Source organism: Phaethon aethereus (assembly GCF_964289735.1).
Source record: "Phaethon aethereus genome assembly, chromosome: 1".
NCBI classification, from domain to species: Eukaryota; Metazoa; Chordata; class Aves; order Phaethontiformes; family Phaethontidae; genus Phaethon; species Phaethon aethereus.
The window spans coordinates 122,758,960-122,781,445 of record NC_138575.1 but is presented as its reverse complement, the minus strand read 5'-3'; the positions used below and the strand labels follow the sequence as shown (position 1 = coordinate 122,781,445).

The following is a 22,486-nucleotide window of genomic DNA, read 5'->3' as shown; positions in this document are numbered from 1 at the left end:
CCAGGAAAGCGATAGCCTTTCCGCTTCAAGCTGCAGCGAGAGCGTGGTGGATCTCAGGCGCTCATGTGTTAATATAGAGGAAAGGTGAGGGGAGCCCATATTCGTTTTGTCCCTGGGGAAGGATGTGTAGCTCTCTGCATGAATCATTCACAAGTGAGGGGAGGGGAGGGGAGAGGAGGCTGGAGCGAGGGGACATCAAAACTGCCACATTTGGGTCACTGTTTCCAGCACAGCAATCAACAAAGAGCATACGTGTGCAATGGATTCCATTGTCTCAGGCTACTTCCTGTTGGGCACGTGTCCACGTCGCCCACAGCTGCGCCGCCGGGGCACCTCCGCATCCCATGGCACTGCTGTAAAAAGCAATAGGATGCTGGTGAAGGTCAGGCCAAAAGGAACAAGGCTGAACTACTTTCCTGCCCTCCCAGATGGTCCCTCTGGCCCAGCACAGGGGCAGACATCCAGTCCCCAATGAGGGCATCTGCACCAGCTGGAGAATAGCTAGCAGGTCTCGCCCAGGTGGGAACCTCTCGTGGCAACCCCAGCAGCTGTAAAGCCAAGGGCAACAGCCTTCGGTCTTCTGGCCTGTCCATGGGACAGTTCCCAAACTTGTTGAATGCAGGACCGTTTCTCACCACTTCCATCAGGCTTGCAGAATTGCCCCCACCTTTTCTGTAGGGATCCCAAAGAGAAAAGATCCCAGGCAAGGCAAGGGAAAAGGGGCACAAGAGAGTTTGGCCTCAAGTTTTGGCTTATTCAGAGCTTGAATGTGGAGCTCCCACCAAGAGCCCTGCCTCAGGCTGGAGGTGGCCTGGGGCTGTGAAGCCTCTAGACATGGACAATGGGGTGACCGAGCCTCCCAACTCCTGTTTGACAGCTCAGGACCCACGCAGGGCAGCCTCGGCTGCTCACCCCTGCCCCAGCAAGGCTTTTTCACGCAACCAGCCTTTCTGCAGCTGTGTCAGTGGGTTTCCCCTCCCTCACCATCGCAAGGGGCTTCCAGCAGTACTTCCCTGCTGCTGCCTGCTGTTTCCAGCTCACCCTGTCCGTAGCCTCTTCAGCCTTGGACCCGGTGCCTCCTTCTCAGCCTCCAGCTCTGTCTGGAGCCCTGGGAGCACCGATAGCTTCAAGTTACAGCCGTGCATATGGCGGGGGGTTTAGCAGTGAGCAGGGAGGATGCTGGGCCAGAGAAGGGGAAGGATAATTTCACAGGAACGAAGCTCCCTGTCAAACAGATCATCAGCATCCCTTCCTCCCACTGCTGCTTTCGTATCTGAAGTCTACTAACTGGTGGGTTTTTTTGCTTTGGGGCTGGCAGCTTCTGACTGATCTCACATTACTAAACTTCCCTGTCAGGTATGGCCTAAAAGACCCCAAGCAACAAAACAACACATGAGCTACTACAGCGTGTAAGATGTTTCAGCAAGCAGTGAGAGGTAATACACACTGTCAACAGAAAGTGCTGGCAAGCAGCCACAAAGCCCTGAGAGTACCAGAAAGCGAGCTGACCCTGTTTGACCTGTCTCTCTGTCCACAGTCCAGCTGGAATTGGGGGGCTAACATTAAACTACAAGTTTAATCTTACAGAAAGTCCATCCCGATGTGAAAAATCATGTATAAGAGCTGTCTATTGTATATACTGTACTGAACCCAGTATGTACGTAGCTTTATTTATACCAGCGGTTAGACTAGCATTAATTACTTAATTGCAGTGTGAAGGATGGCGTTGCAGTTAAAAGAACTTTGCCTGGGCTCAGGACGCAGAATGCATTTCACAGCTCTGCCACAGACTATGCTACATCACCACGGGCAAGTTCATCTTGTAATCGTTTTGTCCTCCCAGTAGTAAAGTAGGGCAAAATGACATCTTCTCCTTATCTGTTGTCCATTTTGTCTATGAAGATCATCTGCTCTTGGTAGGAAAGTGCCGTTTGCAAGTATTGCTCTGAACACCATGTGGTCCTGCCCCAGGAAGGTGCCTACCTGGCTAATCCCGATGCTAATAGCAACAGTAGCTTAACACAGATGTACTCAGAGGCTCTTGGAGTCTTTAATCAAAGCCTTTGGTAGAATATGTGTTTTCCCGTGCAGGATACCTTGCAGATGGATGTTTTAAGAGATGTTGAGAAATTGCAGCTTCCGTTAAAATCAGCAGTGCTCACACTCTCTGAAGATCAGCTATTCTATAAAATAACTTTCGGCTAAATTCAAACGTGCATGGTTAGATCACAGATCTGTATTCACTTTTACTGCAGTTATCACCTTTGGTCATTAAGCCTAAAACAACTGGGAAAAAACGCTGATTCAAAAGCCACTACCGAGCGGTGATTGATTAGTTCTGCATTTGATTTATCCTGGGTGATGGAAATAACCTGTCCCACTTCTCTTTTTACATAATCTTTTCATGCGTTTCTTGCCAGTTGTCAGTCAGGTTCACATGCCCCAACACAGTGGAGCACTACTAGAGTGACAAACACAGAACGGAAATGATTACAATAAAAGAAAGACGCTCTCAAGGGCATAGACCACCTTGTTTGTTCTGTGTTTGTACTTCCCTTAACACAAACAAAACAGTCAGAGCCTTGGTATTAATGGAAGACTTTGTAGCACATTATATGTAGGAAAGAACCCTAACATACCTGGTGTTGCCCCTTTAAAAAGCTATTTCATAGCCCTAGATAAGGACAAATGCTGAAGAGACGCTCTACATACTTTTATTCTGCAAGACAAGCTCAATGTATTATGTCAGTGAAATGTCATTGCCTCATTAATTATGAAATGTCATAAACATTAATGACAAAAGATCATTGTTGTGATCATAATCATGTAACTCTGATGTAATATTATGACTAAAGACATTCCAGTGGTCTGAAATATATTTCTGGATACCACTGTGGTGCCTCAGTAAGGATAAGCTTTAAAGTATTTTTGCCAAAATTGCAGTTGCAGCCTGGATTTTTTCAAATTCAAAGACACTTTGAAGTCTTATTAGAAATAGTCATGCACCGTTTTTTTTCAAGATAGTGCTTTTGTCTCTAAAATAAGACTACGAGTATTTTAGTTGATTATCTCACCTTCTTTACTTTAAATGTCACTATACTTTTTGGAATGACACCTTCCATTTTACTTTTTTTCTAGGCCAGAGTCAGAATTGGTGTGACCAGGAACAACTCTATTGACTTCAGCAAGGTTTTACTCAATTAAATTGTGTAAATGATGGAATGCTGAAAATAGCCCAACAAATCTGATTTTCAAAATAATCACACTGGTGCTTTCTGGGAAGAAAAATAAGCTACAGCTATACTGCAAGTAATGCCCCAGCAAACCTACCATAGCAAACCGGGCTGACTTCAGCTGTGGAGGGTGAAATGGGTTGAAAGGAATGCTTCCATTTCTCGGTTTTGGTTTTGGTTTTTTTTTTCACCAAGCGAAGAAACTTGCTATTGTTGTTAGTTAGTTTTGAAACTGATAGAAAATGCTGAGTGAAATGACTAAAGATTGAATTGCTGGAAATATCTGCAAGGCGAGTTCTGGAAGGCAGCAGTCTTCATGCATGTTCCCATCCGTAGGCCATGTCAGCCTTAGGGAGGGAGCACGGGACTGCTGCAACTGAAAAAACTTCGCAGTTGTGTGCTCCCAGTTTCTTCCTCTTCCTAGAAAAATCAAAGCATCATCCTCACAGAGACACTTTGGAAAGTACCTCTCCACTTTCCTTGCTTTTCTACCCTTGTTATGTACAAGCCCGCTCCGTAATTATACCTCTCCTGACCATGGATGTTTCTCCAAGGTGATTCCTCGTTCAGGATGTCCAAAACACCAGAGGGCAGCAGAAGTGTTAAAGCAGAAATTGCAAAAGCACCAACCTTCCCAACAGAAGTACCTCTATGATGGTAAAACGGGATTGCGTAAGAGTTTGTAATGCCTTGACAGTATCAATTCATAGTGAAAGTGGTAGAAAAACGATGTAATTATGACACTACCAAAATTGTGCAATGGCTACTTCTGAGCAGCACTGCTGGAAGCTGTTGTGGCCCATATGTATGAAAACAGGAGAGAAATAACGAAAAGTTGCTGAGAGTGATAGATGCAGGAGGTCTTTAATTTAACTCTCAATACATCATATAGTGTTATAGCTCTTAAAAGTTACATGCTCCCTCCTCCACTGCAGAAGTTGTATGTACCCCACCCTCTGGACTAGAGACTGCAGATCTGTGGAAGTACCTTCCACAGATAGCAACACTTGCCAGTTCTTCTTGCTTCTTCCACCTAATGCAGGTAATTAAAAACAGGACGGTGGATTCTCCTCAGTGTAGCCCTCTGGTGAGGTCTTCCGCTCTCCAGGCAGTCCCACGGCGCAGGCATCTGCCTCTCCTTGGGATGGAAAAATTGTGAGATGTTAGGGAGAGCACCAAAGCTGGCCCATTTCTTCCCATTTGGGAAAAAAGAAATTCTGAGTCCTTCAAGAAGAAATATAAATGTCTCGCTCCTAGTTGGGGCTGGCTGTCTTGAGTATTCATTCTAAAAAGACCAGTTCTGTTTGCCATACTAAAACACTTAATCAATTTCAAATGAAAACAGCAACTATAATTAAAGGGAGGAAAACCCCACCACAGCAGAGGAACCATTATTAAGGTAATTTTTTTCTCTATAACTCCTGGGGCACTGTTCACATGCAGTTGCTACTGTATGTGCTGTTTGTGCGTCACCTCCTCTTCATGAGCTCCGTGGAGAATATACTGTTAGCTTAATAATAACAATAATAATAATAAGTCAGCTTTTCATGTGAGTTATTCAAGGCACTGTGTAAGCACTAATTGAATGTTACAATAGCCCGGGCCGGCTGCGTGCTATTACCCCCTTACAGCGAATGGCATAGCAGTCCCATGACCAGGGTCACACCACTGCCTCCATGTAAAGCAGCTCCTGTCCTTCGGCTCCTGGCCACCAGCTCTGCCAGCCGCTGCCCTCTCCCACTGCCACTTGCTTTATTTACGGCTCGCAGTAAATAAAGCATAGTGACAGCACAACTTTGTGTGATGGTAAATATAAATAAAGTTTGGGGGTTAATTTCAGGTGTTATTTTCTCCATGTTTCTAGGAGAAAGACCCTGCAGCATAAGTGGCCTCCCAAAGGGCTAGCGCCCACATTACAGCAGGTAACACAAGCAGTATAGTTCATTAGATAAGAGAAGCAGAAGTCCTGCTTGCTTCACTAGAGCGTCCCGACAGATCTCTCTCAAGTGTGTTGATGACACACAGCTCATGTATCACGCAATTTGATTTATATAGAGCACCACATTTTTCTCATCCTGTCTTTAGTGTAAATTTACAAAACCCAACAATTAGCTTGCTTTCCTCCCACAGTGGATCCTGCTTGAGCCCTTCAGAAATCATTCCTGGACCCTAAGGAGACCACCAACTACAAGGTGAAAACAATCGTACCGATTGCTTTGAAGCCTTCAGTGTGAAGCAGAGCTATACCTCTTCCACCCAAGGCATCGCCGTATTTCAAGCAGTCTGGCAAATCCCATTTGCATGGTGCCTCTGGATGGAAGATGAGGGTCTATAACTCCTGGGGCACTGTTCACATGCAGTTGCTACTGTATGTGCTGTTTGTGCGTCACCTCCTCTTCATGAGCTCCGTGGAGAATATACTGTTAGCTTAATAATAACAATAATAATAATAAGTCAGCTTTTCATGTGAGTTATTCAAGGCACTGTGTAAGCACTAATTGAATGTTACAATAGCCCGGGCCGGCTGCGTGCTATTACCCCCTTATTGACCATGTGCCATTGACCATGATGCTCAGGCTAGGGGTTCAGACTAGGACAGACAGTCTTCCAGTCAAGAGCCCAATTGCCGACTGAGAAATTACTTGTCTGAAAAAAGCCTAGGGTGCCTCTGATAGAGAAGATAAAGTTGAATAACAGATGTGGCAGGCACCATTCAAGACGTAGTTTTGAAGCTAAACTGGAATCTGAGACCAAATGTATGAACATTTTGGTCACTTACTGTGTGAAGGCTGAAGACCTACATGCTTGAGTCCTGTGCATCTGCCACTTTATATTTGACCTTGAGAGAGAACCACTTGAGCACTTCTAGGATGCTGAGGTTCAACCCCAAACAGCCTCCTTCAGCCTGGGTGTGCAAAAGGGGAACTTCCCAAGCCTCAATTCCAGACTGACCAGAGACAATAGCATGGCAGGTGTATTCAGAATGTGTAAGTTGCCAAAGTGTCACAGGACTGCATATACACAGGCTCTTTATTATTGCTTCCCTTCCAGTCGGTGCCCAGCTGGTGGATGCAGAGGGTTGCTGTCCCCAGGCAGGGCTGGCCCCGGTCTTGGGTGCCAGATGGGATAGTGGGCAGCAGCCCCCGGCAGCTCCCCTCCATCACGCCCTGGAAACAAGCGGGAACGGAAACCGGCCCGGCGCAGGGGAAGGCGGGTCAGTATCCCGCCGCGGGCATTGGTGCAAAGGGTGGGCGGACGCAGCCCCGCTTGTATTTTGGGATTAGGAAAAATGTCCCCTGCAGGGCTGCAGCCACACTTTCCCTGCTGCCAGCGGGGCAGTCCCTGTCGGTGGCCCCACAGCCCCAGCGGGCCCAGGACTCCGACGCAGGGCGGCGGCTGTCTCGGTGGCTGGTATGGGGCTAGCGGAAGCCTGGCACCTCAGCCGGCAGGGCCGCGGGGTCACCAGGGCTGGCCGGGCTCCTGCGCCGGGGCGGTGGCCTCCCTCATGCGGGGTTCGCGCGGCGCTCGCAGCCTCCACCTCTCCGCCGAGCCCTCGGCAGGGCACCGCGGCTGTGGGCACACCCCGCCTGGCGCGAGCTACTTGCTGCCGGTGGCCCCGGGCGCTCAGGGCAGACCCGCGCGGCGCGGCCCCCGCCCCGTCTCTCCCGACTTGCCGCGGCGGAGCTGCCGCCAGACAGTTAACGGCCGCCGGCGCCCCGCGCGCCAGTGGTTCACGAGGGCGCCGGCCGCGCCGGCAGAGGGCGACACCGCCGGGAGAAGGGACGCGTCACGTGACATTAGCGAGTGCTAACACCCCCCCCCCACCCCGGGGTGGGAGGGGGCCGCTGGGTCTCCTGCCCCCTCCCTCCCTCTGCCCTGACGTCACCGCCCCTCCGTCTCCCGGGCGACGGCTCCATCAGCGCGCGCGTCAGCGCCGCCCGTTCCTTGGCAACGGCCCGGTGTCTCGCTCTCCTTCAGCCTCGCGCCTGGGCGCGCGTCTCTCTGGCGTCAAAGTGACGTCAATGGACCCGTCTCGGCTTTCGGCGGTGGGCGGGGGGAAGAGGCGGGAGGGAGGGCGGGGTATGCGTGGAGGGGGGGCCGGCGGAGCGGGGCGGGAGGGCGGGGGGGAGGGGGGCCGGGACATCCCGCGTGCTCCCGCCTGCCCCCCGGCGCACGCACACACATACACACGCGCGCGCGCGCGCACACACACACACACACTCACGCACACCCTCGCGCGCACACACCCCACAGCGGCGGCACAGCCCGGCGCCAGCAGCCGCGGAGAGCGCCCGCCGCCCGCCAGGTACGACGGCTCAACGGTCAGGCAACGGCCGCGCGGCCGGCGGTTTGAGGGGGGCGCGCGGGGCGGCGGCAGCAGCGCGCGCGCGGGGGTGCCGGCGAGCATGCAGCGGGCGCCGAGCGGCCGGCGGTGAATGGGGCCGGCGCTGCCGCGGACTCGGACGAGGCGGCCGCAGCCGGGCGCTGGGTCCGGGGAAGAGCCCGCCGAGCTGCGAGCGGGGCCCGGCGGCGGGCGGGTCTGACGGGCTGTGCCGTGCCGTCTCCGTGCAGGTGCGAGCGCCCGCGTCCCCGGGGTAGCGCGGATGCTCCCCTCCTAGGCGCGGCGTGCGCTGCCCCGGCACCCGCCTAAACCATGGTGATCATGTCAGAGTATACCTCCGTGCCCGCGGCCGGACAAGCTCAGCAGCGGCCGCTGCGAGTCGGCTTCTATGATATCGAGAGGACCTTGGGAAAAGGCAACTTCGCGGTGGTCAAGCTGGCCAGGCACCGGGTGACCAAAACGCAGGTGGGTGCGGACGCCGGGGGTGGCGGGAGGACGGGAGAGGTTCGTGTGGCATTAAAACCGAGGAAGAATATATTTTTTTTTTTTTAAAAACAACATTTCAGAGTTTTGCGGTAGCTTCGTTGAATTACCCCGTCCTAGTTTGCTAGTGAGTCCAACAAATTAAGGCTCTTTTGAAGACTTCAGACGGGTTTGATCGTTTTCATTCAATGTGTGTGCTTCAGGAACAAAGAACTTGCGGTGTTACTTGCAGAAATTATGTATTAATGGGCATGCAGCCGTATTGCCATTTGTAGTGGACGTCAAAATCACATCAGTCACTACGGTAGAAAACAGTCCATTACAGAAATCTGTTTTTCACTGGCATGGGACGGATTAAAAGATTTGCCGAATCCTGTCCAGTGCTAATTTCTGCAGTTCTGTTCACTACCTTATGTGTAATCCTTTGACATAGAAAAGAAAAATGAAAACGTTCTGTTTAATGAATTCTGTGCAGTTCAGAAAAACAGAATCAGCTTTGTCAAGTCTATACTTTAAAAGCTACTTTACTTGGATTTTGTAAGTTTGGTGGGGGGGTATGTGTCTTTTTTTTTTTTTTTTTAAGAGCTCTTAGTATTTTGTAAAGCCTAGGGTTGTTTTATTTTATTATTTTTTAAATCTGCAGGTTGCAATAAAAATAATAGATAAAACAAGGTTAGACCCAAGCAATCTGGAGAAGATTTATAGAGAAGTTCAGATTATGAAGCTTTTGAATCATCCCCACATTATCAAGCTATATCAGGTAAGAGGTCAGCTTTGAAGTGCAGCACGCGGATGAGATATGCTTGTGTTCTTCTCCTGCACATGATTTTACATCAAATATTTGCAGAGAGAATGCATATTGAAGTACTTTTTGAAAAACACTTAAAATAAACTGCTTTTTTTAAAAGTCATTCATCATTCTTTGAATAAGACTCTGCCATGTTAAACAGCTTTTTGACAAAATGCACTGTAAAATTTGCAATTAAAACCAGGCTGAATTTTGTTTCAGACTGAGTAACTGATTATCTGAACTTCTATGATTGACTTGCCTTTCCTAACTCCCCTGCTTTTCCAGTTTAAAGGACTGGAACTTCTTGCATGCTTTTGATAAGAGGAAGACTTAAATGCATGTAGGATAGCAGAGAAGAAAGCACAAAAGTTGAGTTTGCCATAAATGGAAGGGATTTCAAATCAACAACAATTGAACCAAATCAATCTAAGTAGATTCTAAGAAAAAATTCTTAAAAATCTAAGTAGAAATCTAATCTAAGAATTAGAATTCTAATCTAAGTAGAAAAGCAAAAGCCAGTAAATGTTGGTAACAGACTATGTCAAAAAATGACCTGTTTGGTTATTCTGTTTGTGTAGTTTTGAAAGTGAATTTTAAATATCTTTCCCCTTGTAGAGTTTCACAACATGAATTTTGGTTTAGATTTGTTCAGTTTCTGCACTGATGGGTATTTTTAACAGTAAGAACAAACTAATGTGTTGTGCAGAAAACAGGATCACAGCTGTCTAGTGAGCAACGACTGCTTTGCAAATTCTAAATATTCAATCTAATTAGCATTTGGTGTAAGTTCCTCTTAATCATCTTAAATAGTGCCATGTGGATTTAAGAAGAAGATGAGGTATCACAGTCTGTCTGGACCTATCTAGAAGGGCAGGGGGGGAGAGAGGAATAGATGGATGAAGCAGCAGGTCTGAAAGTCTGTGTGCAGTAGCGAACACTATTATCAGCTGCAATCTTACCGTTGGGTTTGTTAGCTTAAAAAAAAAAAAAAAAAAGGGAAAAAAAATGTTTAATTAACGTGTAAGGCTGAAGAGCCAGTAAGGTAGGTGCTTAGGCAAGGCATTATTTTTAAAGAGCTTGACACACATGAAGTGCTTGATATTTATAGTATTAACCATCATAACAAAAATTATTCTGTGTTAACATCTGACGTCATTGTTGCCCATAGGGCAGTATAGGATATGTAGAAACATTCTAACAGTTCGGTTGATTTCATTTCAGTGGAATGATGTGGGTGAAAATACTATTTCGAAGCTTTTAGAAAAGCAGGTTAAATTCCATCTAGTTGAGCCACTTTACTTGATGGAGCAAATGACGTTGGTAGTGGACCATAATTTCTTTTCAGTGAAGTTTTCTTTTCTTTGTTGTTGTAACTGATGCTTTACCTGTTTGGTGGAGACTGAGAGGCAGGGGTGGAATTAGATGACATACCAATGTTGGGTGTGTGTTCTTGTATTATTTCATCATTGTTTTAGTTTCAGCAGCGCGTCTTAATTTCATCCAGCTGGCAACTTTCCCAGAACACTTTCCTTCAGTTTTTTAAACTGGGAACCTCTCTTCCTTTGCTCCCAGTTTTGTTTATTTTCATTTTGTGTCTGTATGTACTTGTAGTGAGGGGAGGACAAGAGTCTCAGAAAAAGGTTACATGTTAGGAGCCTGGAAATTACAGCCTTTGAAGTAGCGTTGACGCTTTTTTGGTTGTTAACCTGTTGTGAGCTTTCTGCTTCCAAAACAAAATAACTGCTCCTTCAGAGTTCAGTTCCAGGGAAATGTTTTTTAAAATCTGAAATGCAACATTTGAAAGAGTGCCATAGTAACTGAAGAAGAATTTGGACATGCCTTGCATTTTTCATTCATTATTTGGGTTTTAGTTCTTTTTTTTTTCCCTCCAAAGGAAAAAATGAACAAGTATCAAAGGAAATTGACACTAGATAGGTGAATGCTGGGTGATGTACTGAGAGTTGTTGATGTGCATCAAGCACTGCCGTTACACAAACAGCAACCTATTGTCACTTGCATGGGAGGCTTGCCATGTCCCCAGCCAACACCAAAGAGGAGCGGGGTATTTGATACTACTTCTTGATTTGTCAAAGTTGCAAATATCTCTCCTCATCCGAGTACCTGCTAGCCTTGAAACAAAGGTGACTTTATGTAAACTTCAAGTGTCTTTGTGTGTTCAAAATATATCAAATTAGTTGTAAGACTATGTATACATATTTTAACAAAAAAAAGGAATTCAGGGAAGTGTATGAAATACTTGAAATGCTCATCAGTTATCTTAAGGAGATTAGGTGGCATGGTAATGGTGAGAACAATGGCATGGGAAGCCATTGTACATTGTAGGCACATAAGCATTGATTTGTTATGTTTTTCATTACCAGTTTGCTTGGAAGGAGCATTGTGGTGCAAAATTAGATGCCTTTACTGCCAGTTGCTGCGGCAAATAAATAATTGAACTGATATGTTTGAGAATACACTGAGAAAAATGAATGAAACTAGAGAGGTCTGCATTTTTTTTAAGCATGTTCTCTCGTGTCTTTACAGGTTATGGAGACAAAGGATATGCTTTACATTGTTACTGAGTTTGCAAAGAATGGAGAAATGTTTGGTAAGTCCTCACTGCTAGAGCTAACAATTCTTTAGAATTAGAAACCGTGGCTTTATTGTTGTCAATTCTGAGCAGTATATATATTCTGGTTAAAAAAACAGGGATGGCATTGTCAGCTGTCAAACGGCAAGTGCAGCACCTGCAGGATTATGACGAATTTCCTCTGGGTGTTTCTAAATCCCATGGGTCTTTTCTTATGTCTTGCAGATCATCTGACCTCCAACGGGCACTTAAGTGAAAGTGAAGCACGGAAGAAGTTCTGGCAGATTCTTTCAGCGGTGGAATATTGTCACAGCCACCACATAGTGCACAGGGATCTCAAAACAGAGAACCTTCTGCTAGATGCTAACATGAATATCAAGTTAGCAGGTAATAAGAAACACGTGGTTACTCTATAAACAATGTTAGGCATGTAGTCAAATTCAGGCTCCCTAGGATGATCCTATAAATGCATTTATGGCAACTGAAAACAAAACAAAAGTTACTGATATTTCTCTGAACATATCCCCTGGACAAAAGAGAATAGCTTAGATGAATAGACAGAGAACAAAGCAATACATCTGCTCCCTTCTCCCCATTTTCCGCTACTTCTGAAATATTAGTATGTGGTTGAGTGATGTCTTACCCCAGACTTTTACCTTTATTCCAGACTTTGGCTTTGGAAACTTCTACAAGTCAGGAGAGCCCCTCTCCACTTGGTGTGGAAGCCCACCCTATGCAGCTCCAGAAGTTTTTGAAGGCAAAGAATATGAAGGGCCTCACCTTGATATATGGGTGAGCTTGGTGTTCCTTAGAAATTTCATTTCACACTTCATGAGGGTCTGTGGGCTTTCAAAGTCATTGCTTCTACTGGAGTTACTCACATGCTGTGCTGTTTTCTATTGACAGAGCCTTGGGGTGGTGCTGTATGTCCTTGTCTGTGGTTCTCTGCCTTTTGATGGACCCAATTTACCAACTCTGAGGCAGAGAGTGCTGGAGGGGCGGTTCCGCATCCCTTACTTCATGTCCGAAGGTGATTTTTTTCAGATCCTTAATGTTAGGGGCTACAGATAAAGGAATAGCTGTCCTGTTCCTTTTTGGGGCAATGATAGATGGGACTTGTTTTGCAGCTGGCAATCACTTGGTCTTTACACATCCAGTGATTTCTGTAGGGCAGCACTTATAATAAGTTCAGGGGCTGGTTGCACACGTTTTCTTTTCTGCGGTCTGCTTTATGGTGCATCTAAAAGGCTGTCATTTCCTTTCTTGGAGTATCTCTATGGCTTGCAAAAATATTTTACACCCTAGCTGGAGAAATAATCAGTCACAAAAGAGAGAAAATAGGATTTTAATAAGACGAGCCTGCAATGCTGGGATGGGTGTAGTTCTCCTAAGATATTTTAACTATGCAGAAGGAGTATATTTCAGTGTGGCTATGCTGTCAAGGGAAAGCAGAAATAGTGCGGCTTAGCACTGTTTCTTGAACACTTGAACAGTCTGGTGAGAAAAAGGAACTGAAGAGTATTATCACCTCTCTCTGGTTCGAATTCGAAAACAAGTGAATGTGCCTCTCTCCAAGTGAAGAGTATCTTTTGAAGTCTGACCTGTATCAATTATAGCCGCAAACGGCTTTGATTCCCTGGTTATAAACAAGTAAGCAGTATATGTGGACCAGGAAGCTGTATGTGATGGGGTTTTGTACTAAATTCTGACCTGTTTTAAGTGGATGTAACATCATTAAACCTGCCTCCACTCAAAACTAGCTCTCCTACAAGGTGCAAGACCACATGAAAACTGCCAGTATGCCACACAGGTTCATTTCCTGTAGTGACGTGTTGCTTTTCTGAAATGTATTTGGACCTCTCTTGTGCTGGTTTGAATATCTGGTAGTGAGACCAGGCATCAGCTGCTCAGAAACCTTCAATTCCCATTCTCACAGACACCATACACTGTTGCCGGGAAGGTTTCTTAGCAGTGACCTGGGGCTGGGCTGTTATTTTTACCCCTTGCTCATGAGTTTATCTTTGCCATCCAGACTGTGAAACACTAATCCGACGGATGTTGGTTGTGGACCCAACCAAGCGAATAACCATTTCCCAAATAAAGCAGCACAAGTGGATGCAAGCTGACCCATCCCTTCAACAGCAGCAGTCTTTGTCCTTCTCCATGCAAAACTACAACTCCAACCTGGGTGACTACAATGAACAAGTCCTTGGGATCATGCAAACGCTTGGCATCGACAGGCAGAGAACTGTTGAGGTGAGAAGTGCTTGCCCCTTAGATACATCTTCAGTGACTACCAGAATGCCAGTGGTGTTGTCATACATACGTCATTCAGTGACTAGCTTTGATCCAGTGTTACAATGTAGTAGAATCTTCACTGCCCTTCTGGATTTTTACTTATTTTTTGAGTACACTATTGTGAGGCCTTAATGATGAGTTTTGGCTGCTTATATCCTGAGTTACTTGTAACTCAAGGGTCCTTTCAATGTCTTCTAGTCTCTGCAAAACAGCAGCTACAACCATTTTGCTGCAATTTATTACCTGCTCTTGGAGCGCCTTAAGGAGTATCGAAGCAGCCAGCTATCGAGTCGTCCAGCAACTGGCCGTCAGCAAAGGCCGAGGAGCTCCGAGATCAGCAGTGTTGAGGTAAGGAAGGGCATTACTTACCTGGGAAGCTATGTCTGTTGGCTCTCTTTTTTTCTGCCCCTTGCTATGGGAAAGTACAAGATGGTAACTCTCAGGCTTTTGAAAACCTATTCTGATACTGGTGCCCTCTGATAGGACACAGCCTGCTGTTCTTCAGCAGGATGCTGATTGAATACTAATGGCCTGTTTCCTAAGGAGAGGCTGTGGGTCATGGTCCAAAGAATAGGCTGCCTCTGGTGCGGGTCAATAATGAGCCAGATTAGGCTTCTCATGGAAAATTTGCGCTCTTAGGCATTGATCAGTTACATACCCTGTAGGATCCTCAGAAGTACTCCATGAGTCAGTCTGTGTGTTTTTCTGCCATACTTTTTCTTTTCCTCATCCCCTTTAAAGTGTGCTCTGGGTGCCTTTTCAACTTGTACTTCCAGTTAAATTGCCTAGCTTAGGAGAAGGAGTTTTGTGTTTGTGTTGGCATTGAAAGTCTAGCTTTATTAATTTTGATAGAAAGCACGTGGAGAAGGCTTGCTTGGAAGGTGACTCTGAAATTCTTTGAGCCTCCAATATCTGAAAAGTTTTGTGGAACTGCGGTGTATGTGATGGCTTCTGTGCATCACACTCTCTCTCCAGATGCCTCAGGACAGTCTCACTAGTGAAACCCTGCGATCATCTCTGCTGTACCAGCAACCTCAGAGCCTGATTCAGCCATCCTTGCAGGCAGAAATGGACTGCGACATGAGCAATCCATTACAGGTTGGTTTTCTCAGCTAAACTGTGTGTTACTTTTCTTTTTTTCCCTTGTTCTGCCAATCCAAAACAACAAGGGTTGTCACTCTGTTGTTCTCTCCCTCCAATCTTTTGTCTGGCTTTTGGGCATGGTGTCATAGTAGCCTCTCAAACTGTACTCCTACTGAAGAAATGCTGCAGAGCTGTGAAGAGTATTAAAAGGTAGTGCAGAAATAAGCAAAACGCCCTTCAAGTCTGTGGTCTGGCTTGTTTTGCAGCCTGTGTTCTTTCCTGTGGATCCCAACTTCAATGGGCTCTTCCGGAACCGCTCCATCTCCCCCAACAGCCTGCTGGAGACCACCATTAGTGAAGAAGTAAGGCAAGAGAAGGAGCTGGAAGACGAAATTAAGGCATATGACCACCCCATCCGCATCCCTAGCAACACCAGCAGGAGACACACACTGGCCGAAGTGACCACTCATTTCTATCAGCATGCACCTCCATGTAAGTAAGTCTGGGAGAGACGAAGGATGTCCATAGTTAGAGGAAAGGGACAGAGAAGGAGTGCCATAGCAGACAAATGCCTGGAGAGTATGTGCTGATTTTACTTTGACTGGGATAGGAGGGCCCAGAGAAGAGGTCTGTACTCTGCCCTCCACAGTTCTGTCTTCCCATAATTATTTATGGGCCTTAAGGAAGAGATGTTGCACCGTTGTATTTTATCAAGATCCACTTTAGAGGAGACCATTCTCACAAGCAGGACATAACCCTTCTCGCTTCGGCTGTTGTACTGGGGGAGGTGGGGGTGTCTGAACTTAGAAAAACAGGTCATCACTAACTGTATTTAGTACACATCCAGACCCCATGAACTAAACAAACAAGGAAAACTGCTCACAAAACAATAATCCCGTGTCAGAGCTGTTGTGCTAAGGAAATGTAGGCCTGATCCAGCATAGCCTAGTGGTGCTGGAGTTGCTGGCAGAGCCCTGCTGGCTGGAGGGGAGCCCAAACTGAGGTTATTCGTAGATGACGCCTTGCTGGAGTCAACCCCTGCGACAACATGAGTTGCTGGACACCTCTCCAGCTCACAGGTGCTTATTAGTGCCAGTGTAGGTGGGCAGAAGGCTCTGATGTCATGTTTGTTCCTTCCTGTACTCATCTTGGGAATGCTCTTTCTCTCCTTCTTTACCCTCCATAGGTATAGTCATTTCCTCTTCTGCAAGCCCCACAGAGGGAACTAGTTCAGACAGCTGCCTTACTTCATCTTCAAATGACAGCTCAGTGGCCCTGAGCAGTTGTTTGGCAGGTCAAGTAATGACGGGGAGCCCAGCCACAGCTAGGATGACGTCACCCTTCCTAGCTTCCCAGTCTGACGCTCCGGTGTTACAAGCCCAGGGCTGCATGGGAGGTGCTTCTCTCCTGCCTGTCAGCTTCCAAGAAGGAAGGCGAGCTTCTGATACCTCATTAACTCAAGGTAACATCTTCCTTGCTTTATTGCTGGGGGATTGCACCCTTCCAACTGCCACTAGAAAAGGGTAGCACGCAGAGATCCTTGCTTGCCCATGTTGGTGCTACACTGAGGCCAGCCACCTGGATATTCTGCCTCTTGTATTCATGGTCCCTGGGGGAGGGTCGGATGCCCTGAGGAAGGTGCCTAGATGAGAGGTTCTTGGATACTGATTCAGCCTGCCCATGAAGATATTTCTGCTGCCATGAGTGGGATGGCAGGCTCCACCTGCCTCCTAAAATACGGAGTGCACAACGTCAGGATTTCTGCATGTGTCCATCTACACAAGGGTGCAGCTGTCCCAAACTCTGTTCTATTACATGAATTTTGCTCTGGCCATCAGGCAGAGGGGTGAACGTGCACTGAAGAGTCACGGTCTCTTCTAGCACCATTCTCAGGCAAATGAAGGCAGCTGCCCAGAAAGGCTGATCTGTAAAGTAGGCTCCTAGGGAAATGCTAAGGAGGATTAAAGTGCATTTCTTTTCCTCGTGTCCCACAGGCTTGAAGGCTTTTAGGCAGCAGCTGCGGAAGAACGCTCGAGCCAAGGGCTTTCTCGGCTTGAATAAAATCAAAGGCTTTGCTCGGCAGGTGTGTCAGTCCTCCTCATCTCGGGCAGCAAGGAGTGCCATGAGCCCTTTCCAACACACACAGCCGAACACCTGCATGTACAGCAGCAGTGGGAGCAGCAGAGAGGGAAGAAGCCTCCTGGAGGAGGTGCTACAGCAGCAGAGGTGAGAAGCTGTCTGGCAGGAGTTTTACTGTTTTCATTGGGGTTACTTTGGTTAGGGGCAGGCGAGGAGGAGTAAACACAGCAAAAGAGGTTGGGGAGTTTAGTCACTGGGGATTCCTATCCTCCATCTTTGCTGTGTGGCAGCAGATAAACTGCTTGGCTTCCTTTGTGGCTTCCTGCACTGGCATACGTAACACAGGATGTACAGTTCCACTTAAAAATCTCAATGTCCAAATATTTGGAGGTTGCTGAATGGAGAAGCACTTTGGTACTGTGGGGGAAAACATTACTTCTCCCCATTGCAAGCTGTGTTTTTCTTTGTTAGCTTTGGGAATGATTTCTTTCCTCCTCTGCCTCCCCCTGTAATTTTCCCATGGCAAGGAAGTGAGACCTTGTAATTTGGAAAAGTTACAGCCCACAAAGGAGGCACAGTTCCAGTGGCCTCAAATGTCATGTGTGGTAGCACCTCTTCATTCCCATAGAAGCAAGATGGAAAATTGAGTTTCCGGTTTATTTGCACACGTTGCCTCTAGAACATCTATTATTAGCAGGCCAAATGGTGACTAGATAACTTTCTGGTGATAGTTGCCCTCTCCACCATGAGGGAAAGCCAAGTGAAAACACGTTGACCTGGCATGATCAACTTGCTTTAATTGTATTGGCGGGGTAAGGAGAGATTTGATAGAGACAAGGAAACAAAGGGGAAATTATGGTCAGGGGTGGGGGTGAGAAAGGAGGAATGCAAGTTAACCTCTTCCATCCTTGGGTTTTGTTCAGAATGCTCCAGCTCCAGCATCACCAGCTACTCCAGACAGCTTGTCCCCAGACTTCTCAGACAGCTGCAAAAAATGGCGTCCCCTCCTCTGATAGCGTAGGTACCTGCAAAGCATCCAATTCTCTTCTGTTGTCAGAGCTACAAAGAGAGACCTCATTTGAGCTGGCCTTTGCTGGCAACAGCCAACTGCTCCAACCTCATTTCTTTGGTGTCAGCGTGTCACCGGTGTCCTCAGCAGCTCACCTTCTAGACAAGCACCTGTACATCAGCAGCAACGTCTCTCCACTTGGCACCACCTTCTCTCAGCAACAGAGTTTCTCTGCACAGTCTCCAAGTTATGACGCTGTCACTCTGCAGCACGGGGACTGTGAGATGGAGGACCTGACTTCCAACCAGCTAGGGAAGTTTGTCCTAGTCAAATGAGAGCCCTGACTGTAGCTCACGCTGCTCTTGTTGTGAAGAACTTTCACCATTGTTCCATGGCATGTGTGGGTCCATGGCTGGCTGGTGTCGTGTGGACGAGTGACTCTCAGAAGCAATAAATTTTGAAGTATGTGAAGAGGCTGTCTGGCTTGGAAAGCTAGCAACTTTCTAGAACTGAAACAAGCAATATGTATGTCTTTTTGCTTCTACTATTCTTGCACTGAACAAATACGAATAGAAACTGAATTTTTTTTTAAAGGAAAAATAATGATGGGGAAGATGGGTGGGGCATTTGTGGGGACAGGGAGGGATGTGGTTGGGGAAGAACTCTTTGGTACTGTACTCAAGTCAGACCAATACAGCTCTGCTGTTATGCAAGTTTAGCAGCTGTCAATAGTGGCGACACAGCAGGGACAGACTTTTCAAAAGAAGGGACCAGAGCCTCCCTTTTTCACAATATTCATTTATGGGTTTGTGAAGATGATTACCTCTTTTAAAGAAAATAAACAGAAAACCAGTGGCATGCAGCATTATGCATTCATAGAAGACAAAAATGGAAGCATTGCCATTTGTTGTTTTTTTTTTTTTCTCCTGTTAACACTCATTTTATTTAAAGGAACCAACATCCCCATTCCACACCTTCCAGATAAGTATACTTTAAATGAAAACTGTGAACTTTTTGCTTGATACATCAGCTGGAAAAGCTTAAAAAACCCCTTCTAATTAGTACAGAAGCAAATAATCTACTGAAAATGTATACCTTGATATCAGGATCCAAATTGCATAATGGCTGGTCTTTTACAGGGATGTTTGTTTGGGGGTGGTGTGTGTGTATATACATATACACGCACGCACACATGCATATATTTTGTCGGTTTGAATAATCTTTAGAAATCTTTTTTATAAATGCTAAATTTTTTCATATTCTTGCAGAGGCACTGAGGGGGGAAGCATTAGTACTGGTGGGGTGATGGGAAGGGTTTTCTTTTTTAAAAGCCCTCCTGGAGGTTGCCTGTAGAGTTGCCTGAGGGGTATTTCTTAGTGCTGCACATTGTTATTTCCGCTGCTAATTACGTTTTTATGCATTTCATTATCAGGGTCCAAACAGAACTGACTCTTGGGGAAATGTGCAATATCGAGGTTATAATTATATACTGACAAACACAAAAGGAATAGGCTAGAACAGAATTCTACTCTAACGGAGTACAGCTATTTCTGAACAAAACTGTATTAAAAGTGAGTAAAACAGCACAATCTTTGGGTGTTTGTTTTTGGTTGGTTTGTTTTTGGCATATTAGCAAAATGAGGTTTTGGATTAGGTAGGTGTTTTTTCGTATGGTTTTTAATGCTGTATATGTATATAAATAGGAAGCAGAAAACTATGTAACACTAGTTATTTTTTATATTTTGTAATATGCTTATATTGTGTTTCTGGTATAAACCCCACTCCCCTCCCAAGGCAGAGCATGACTTCTGTGGGTATCAGCAGAAGCTATGTTTAGGTATGAAGGGGAGAACAGGCTGTGCTCCTTCAGAAATGAGTAGGGGAGGGCGTGCAAACGTGGGAAGCAGGTGAGCAAACGGTGAGTCGGCTTGGCTGGAAGCTGCCATCCGAATGTCAGAAAATAGCTGCATTCTGTCTAAACGCTTCAAGGACCCATCTCCCTGGTGCGACACAGGGTGCCTTCAAGTTACCTTGGCTTCATGCAACCTGCAGTATTACGCATTTTCAAATAATACAGATACCCATTTTTCATTTGTTTGTTTCTTTTTTGTTAAAGAAAAAAGCCAAAGATTGACCAGGTTAATTGGTGGGAGTAGGAAGGGTTGAAGATGTCATTTGGCTCTGTCTGTGGCTCTCCATAAACGACCTCTTTATCTGTGTGTTGTATCTTTTGTGTCTGTATCGGTGCATCTCCAGCTTTCCACTGCTGCTACGTGGTCTGGAAGCTTCAACATGAGAGAAAATTGCTTGAGTTGAATTTCTGTTACTGAGTGGTGCCTTGCAGCAGAGAAAACACCAAAGTCTCACACTCATTTATAGTGGTTTCAAAAAAAAACCCTACAAAAACAACCCAAAAAAACAGATTGTGTGAAGATGGCGGGAGAGGAAGGCAAGAAGAAGCCAGCTCATCACAAAGCAGCAACTTTGCCTTCAGTTTTGTAAGGGGTAGCACACATACTGAAAATACAGAATTTCCTCTTCAATATTTGTTTTGTTTAACGCCATGGATCAAAAGGCCACAGATTCTTTTGTTTCCTGTCCTGAGCAATGACAAGCACTTTACTTTCATAGTATTTTTTTTTTTCTTTTCCAATTGCTGTAGAACCTCTTTGGGATTATTGCTGGAGCAGAAAGAGGTCCTTTTAAAAGTTTGGGGTTTTTTGTAGATATCCTGACAGTGCTGTTCTGCAGACTGCAATGCAATAGGGTATTTAAAGACACTATGTGATTGGTTTAATTGAGATGTATAGTTTTATTTTTTATCATGACTGAACAATCATTTTATTTCTTATGTTAAAATGAGAGATGTACACCAAAATGATTAGTCGATGTGTTTTATTTAATATTTAAATAAAAAATGTTTTAAAACTGTTGTCCTGCCTATGATCCTGTGGAGTAATTTCACCTGATGTATACATATGACTGGCATAGCTAAGACCAATTTTAAAGCCTAAGTCCATAGGACATCGCAAGCACTTTCTATTACATACTAAATGAAGAGGAATGGCGGGCTCACAAATCTGATAATGGGATATTGAGCCTTTTGCAGGTAGGCAATCTGTCTGAATCTAACTCAAGTCTGTAGTAATCGGGTTATAAAATCTGGCAGTAAGAGAGGTCTTTGGAGTGAAAATGGTCAGGTGCGGTTTGGTGGCTGCAAGATGGGTGTTCCGTTCGTGTCACCTCAGTCTGAGAGTGGCCCCAGCCAGATGAAGGCAGCGACGGAAAAAAGAGCAAAGGGGAAACAAGAGGGAGGGAGAGATTCCGGGATGACATCTCTTCTCCTTTCAAATACAATTTGAGAATTAAAAAAAATACGGGAGAGGCACAGGCTTAGTTACGCTGGGAAACGCGTATGCGGTGCTGGCTGCCCGGCGCGGTGGAGATGCCTTGGCTAGCTTTAAAGGAGCTGAGGTTGCTGCTGCTGCATCCAGGCTGCCGCTGCCTCCACCCCCTGAGGTGCTGGTGGGGATCACCTCAGCTCTGGCAAGAGCAGCTCTGAGAGCACCCAACGCGGCTGGCTGTGAACGGAGATGGGAGCAATGAAACTGGGGGAGATGTTCTTCACCGAGCATAGCCTGGGGAGGGAATGGCCAAAAGGAGGGGAAAGGGCCTGGGGGAGAGTGGGGAAGGAGAGACTGGCCTGACGGTGCTGCTTAGACTGTGGAACCAGACCCTGGGTCTCTTCCCCAGTTTTATTTCTCTCACTCTGTGTTTCCCTCGCGCCTTTTGAGAGGCGTGCATCGCCCTGGGGCTGTGGGCTGCACAGCGTGCGGGCAGGACATGAGCGATAGAAGGCTTTGTATTCTGCACGTGCAGTTAGAATGAGGGCGAGGAGGGGTTCCACCTGCAAAGGGACCCCTAAATAGTTGCAACCTCTAGTTTAACCTGGGAAGTGCTCAGGAAAAAAAAAAAAGGATTATTTTTTTCTTCTTCCCAATGAACAGTGGTGTTTTTTTTACAAAAAATGTAGATATTCATTCTGAAGTTTTTATTTTCAAATCCACCTGTCACATTTTGAAGGAAGGGAAGAGTAGTGGGAAGGTAAATCCAAAAAGGTAAACAAAAGTTTGGGGGGCAACAGAGATAATATTTACTTGTTTTGTTTTCTAAAGGAGTTGTTTGCTGAGCTGGAATTTGTAGAGCTCAGTATGCATTTGTCATGACTCTCAAACTGGTAGAAAAGTGTCATGCACATGTTTTTCTAGGGTTGTGTTTTCAATGTGACCATCCAAAGTCAAGGAATTAATGCACCTATTAAAAATTAATGAAGGTATTCTTAATTATTTGTAATCTAGCTTTTAGCATGACCTGGTTTAAGAACAATCCCAACTGCTGTTTTCAACTGGGTTCTCAGAGCATTATTTTAAACCCCAGTAATTCTGGGAAAGATCAGAAAGTTGCTTCTTGATGTGTATAAGTGAGTACAGCTCCACCAACTTTCATTGACATCACTGACCCTTGGGTACAGAGGGATCTTGGAGGCATCACGATTCTGTGAAATGGTAGGAAAAACAAC

The 22,486-nt window shown here is 45.9% G+C and overlaps 1 protein-coding gene across 1 annotated transcript; it reads left to right on the top strand.

Moving 5' to 3' along the window:
* Window positions 1–7,192: 7,192 nt before the first annotated feature.
* SIK1 (salt inducible kinase 1) lies at window positions 7,193–18,300 on the top strand. Its single transcript, XM_082009012.1, has 13 exons — window positions 7,193–8,040; window positions 8,702–8,818; window positions 11,393–11,456; window positions 11,664–11,825; window positions 12,106–12,230; window positions 12,345–12,468; window positions 13,471–13,694; window positions 13,935–14,084; window positions 14,712–14,834; window positions 15,086–15,311; window positions 16,006–16,281; window positions 16,814–17,045; window positions 17,822–18,300. Exons 1-13 carry the CDS (start codon window positions 7,888–7,890, stop codon window positions 18,240–18,242), a joined length of 2,397 nt encoding a protein of 798 aa, XP_081865138.1. The 5' UTR covers window positions 7,193–7,887; the 3' UTR covers window positions 18,243–18,300.
* The last annotated feature ends 4,186 nt before the right edge of the window (window positions 18,301–22,486 follow it).

Coding starts and splice junctions, on each gene's coding strand:
- SIK1 (XM_082009012.1), top strand. CDS start 7,888: ATGGTGATCATGTCAGAGTATACCTCCGTGCCCGCGGCCGGACAAGCT. Junction 12,231..12,344: donor GGCCTCACCTTGATATATGG/GTGAGCTTGGTG, acceptor TTCTATTGACAG/AGCCTTGGGGTGGTGCTGTA. Junction 13,695..13,934: donor ACAGGCAGAGAACTGTTGAG/GTGAGAAGTGCT, acceptor AATGTCTTCTAG/TCTCTGCAAAACAGCAGCTA.